Source organism: Hydra vulgaris, chromosome 06 (assembly GCF_038396675.1).
Source record: "Hydra vulgaris chromosome 06, alternate assembly HydraT2T_AEP".
Lineage (NCBI taxonomy): Eukaryota > Metazoa > Cnidaria > Hydrozoa > Anthoathecata > Hydridae > Hydra > Hydra vulgaris.
Window position 1 is genome coordinate 47,157,501 of NC_088925.1, and position 2,500 is coordinate 47,160,000.

The following is a 2,500-nucleotide window of genomic DNA, read 5'->3' on the forward strand; positions in this document are numbered from 1 at the left end:
TTGAACTGAAGTTACGAGCCCATAGCGATTTTTTAAGACGAATAAGAGATAATAGTTCTTTTGTCATCCATAATTGTTTTTTGGGGGATGGTTTGTTTGGCATACGAGGGATAAATTGAAGACAACATTTATTGTATTTGTTGAGCCAAAGTTGGTAACATTGTTCTACATTTAAGTCTTTAAAAATAGACGACCAGTCAACATTATTGAATTCTTTGTTGATTTTTTCGTAGTTACCATGCTTGTATATAAGTTTAGAGCTATTGAAACGTGATAATTTTATGCTGGAAGCCAGTTTGTAATGCCAGGTGATAGTGCAATGATATTGATCAGACAAACCGAGTGGAGAACCAATTTTGATTTCGCTAGCACGATATGAAGAGTCACATATGATGAGATCAAGAGACTTTGTCATAGGGCAATTAGCAGGTTTGATAGTAGGGACAGTGACGATTTGGTGAAGATGACAATCTTGAAAAAGAGAGACAAATGAAGAACTGAGACCAATTTTACTAGAGGAAAAAACTGAGTTGATAGTCCAAGTAATCTCTGGGAAATTGAAGTCACCAGCAATGATGATCCCGTTGTATTTTTTAGTCGATATTAAAGTTTTGGCATGGAAAATAGCACTTGAAATCTCTGAGAAGGCTTCAATATCGGAGGATGAAGGTCTATAAATGCAGCCTAGGATCATAGATTCATTCAAAAGCTTTAGTTCAAACCATAATTGTTCTGAATAGTAAGGAATAAAATCTTTGTGTAGTAGGGATTCCTCTATTTTGTTTGAGATGATTTTACTATTTATGTATATAGCTACACCTCCTCCGATTTGGTTGCGACGGTCTGAACGATAGAGGTTGTAGTTCTGAAGAGAGGGAGTTGATTGGTCATTGAACCATGTCTCTGTGATAAAAATAATGTCAAAAGAATTGTTTTCTGCAAGTAAGGACAGTTCGATGAGTTTTATTGGATTGAGGGAGGTTGCATTGGTGTAGGAGCACGAAAGATGAGATAATTTGATGGAAGAGCTGGCCTTGTTAAAGAATGTTGAACTTGTGAGATGTTGAGAGCGACTGAATGGCTTCAGCAGCTAATTTCCATTTAAGGAATGGATTCCTCTCTCTTCCATTGATGTTGACTGTTTTGGATGTGTCAATGCATTTGATTTTTTCGCTGCGGATAACAAATCGAAAGGATTTGTCAAGTAAATCTTTTGCCAATAGTTCTGCATTTTCTGTAGCACGCTTTTTGTTTAAGTTGTTGAATGTTTCTTGTTCGAGAGGTGTACGGTCTGGGCGAATGTAGACAGATTTTAATTCATCTATTGAGGCAAGTCGCTTTGCATTAGATAAGACATCATTGCAGTGCTCATTCGAGTCAAACTCAATAATGATCAATTCATTTGGTTCAGCTGCTATTGTAGTTAAATTGGTGTTGTTGTTGATCTTTTTTGTGAAATGCCCAACAACTTTAAAAGCAACATTATAGTTAAGTTTTTTTTAGCGTACTTTGAACTGAAATTAGCCTCTGATTATTGTCAAAAGATTTTGGAAGACCGACAACTATAGCTCTTTTTGATTTCGTTTCTACAATTTTAGCATTTTCATTGACTGCTGTGATAATTGCTTTATTGGCTTCTGAACCATGCTTGACTGCGCTTGCCCAGTTAAGAGTTGTGGTCAAGCTCGGAGATGGTGACTTTGGCTGTTGAAAAAGATTTGCTTTTAGAGTAATATTTTCAGTTTTAAGTACAGATACGCGGATGAGAAGCATGCTGACTGTGGCTATTAGTTTTGATATCGTAGCATCAAGCTTTTGAGAAGCAGCTGAATGGTTACTTTAACCAAGGCCTGGCCAGTTGGCTGCTAGAGCTGCAAGTTGGTAAGTTGAGTAAGGTGTGGTCATTATCATCAATGATTTACAAATTGCTCAATCTGATATTTTATATTTGATAAAAGGGCTACCACTCTGAATAACAGTGGATTACCTCTTGGTTGAGAACTTATTACACGTCATTTATTTATTACAAGTAAAGTTGTCAATAAATAAATGACTAACTAGTGTGAAAACTCAAAGACAATGCTCATCTGAAGAATTTTTTCACTGCCCAATAGATGACACTTATTATATATATATTCTTGTAACATTAACATAACAAACATATGCTTGCAAAAAGTATAAAACTAAGTTTTGTATTTAATAAGCAAATTTTTAATGAATATTCAGATAAGTTGTGCAAAAAATAAAAGCTCTCTTAAAAAGCGGTTTAGAGGACTAGCTCCCCTAAAACAAACATGCCGCTCGCATGGCTTGCCATAATTGTTTTAGGGGAGCTAGTCTCCGTTCTTGCACTTATTTACTCACGCAAAGGCCTACATATATATATATATATATATATATATATATATATATATATATATATATATATATATATATATATATATATATATATATATATATATATATATATATATATATATAAATATATATATATATATAT

General features: G+C 34.0%; 1 protein-coding gene across 1 annotated transcript in view; it reads right to left on the reverse strand.

The window, feature by feature from the left end:
- Positions 1-694, reverse strand: part of LOC136081446 (uncharacterized) — a 1,185-nt gene extending 491 nt beyond the window's left edge. The window contains exon 1 of the mRNA XM_065798761.1: positions 1-694. This exon is cut by the window's left edge and continues 491 nt beyond it. Coding sequence (XP_065654833.1) covers positions 1-694 — 694 coding nt within the window.
- Between the last annotated feature and the right edge of the window lie 1,806 nt (positions 695-2,500).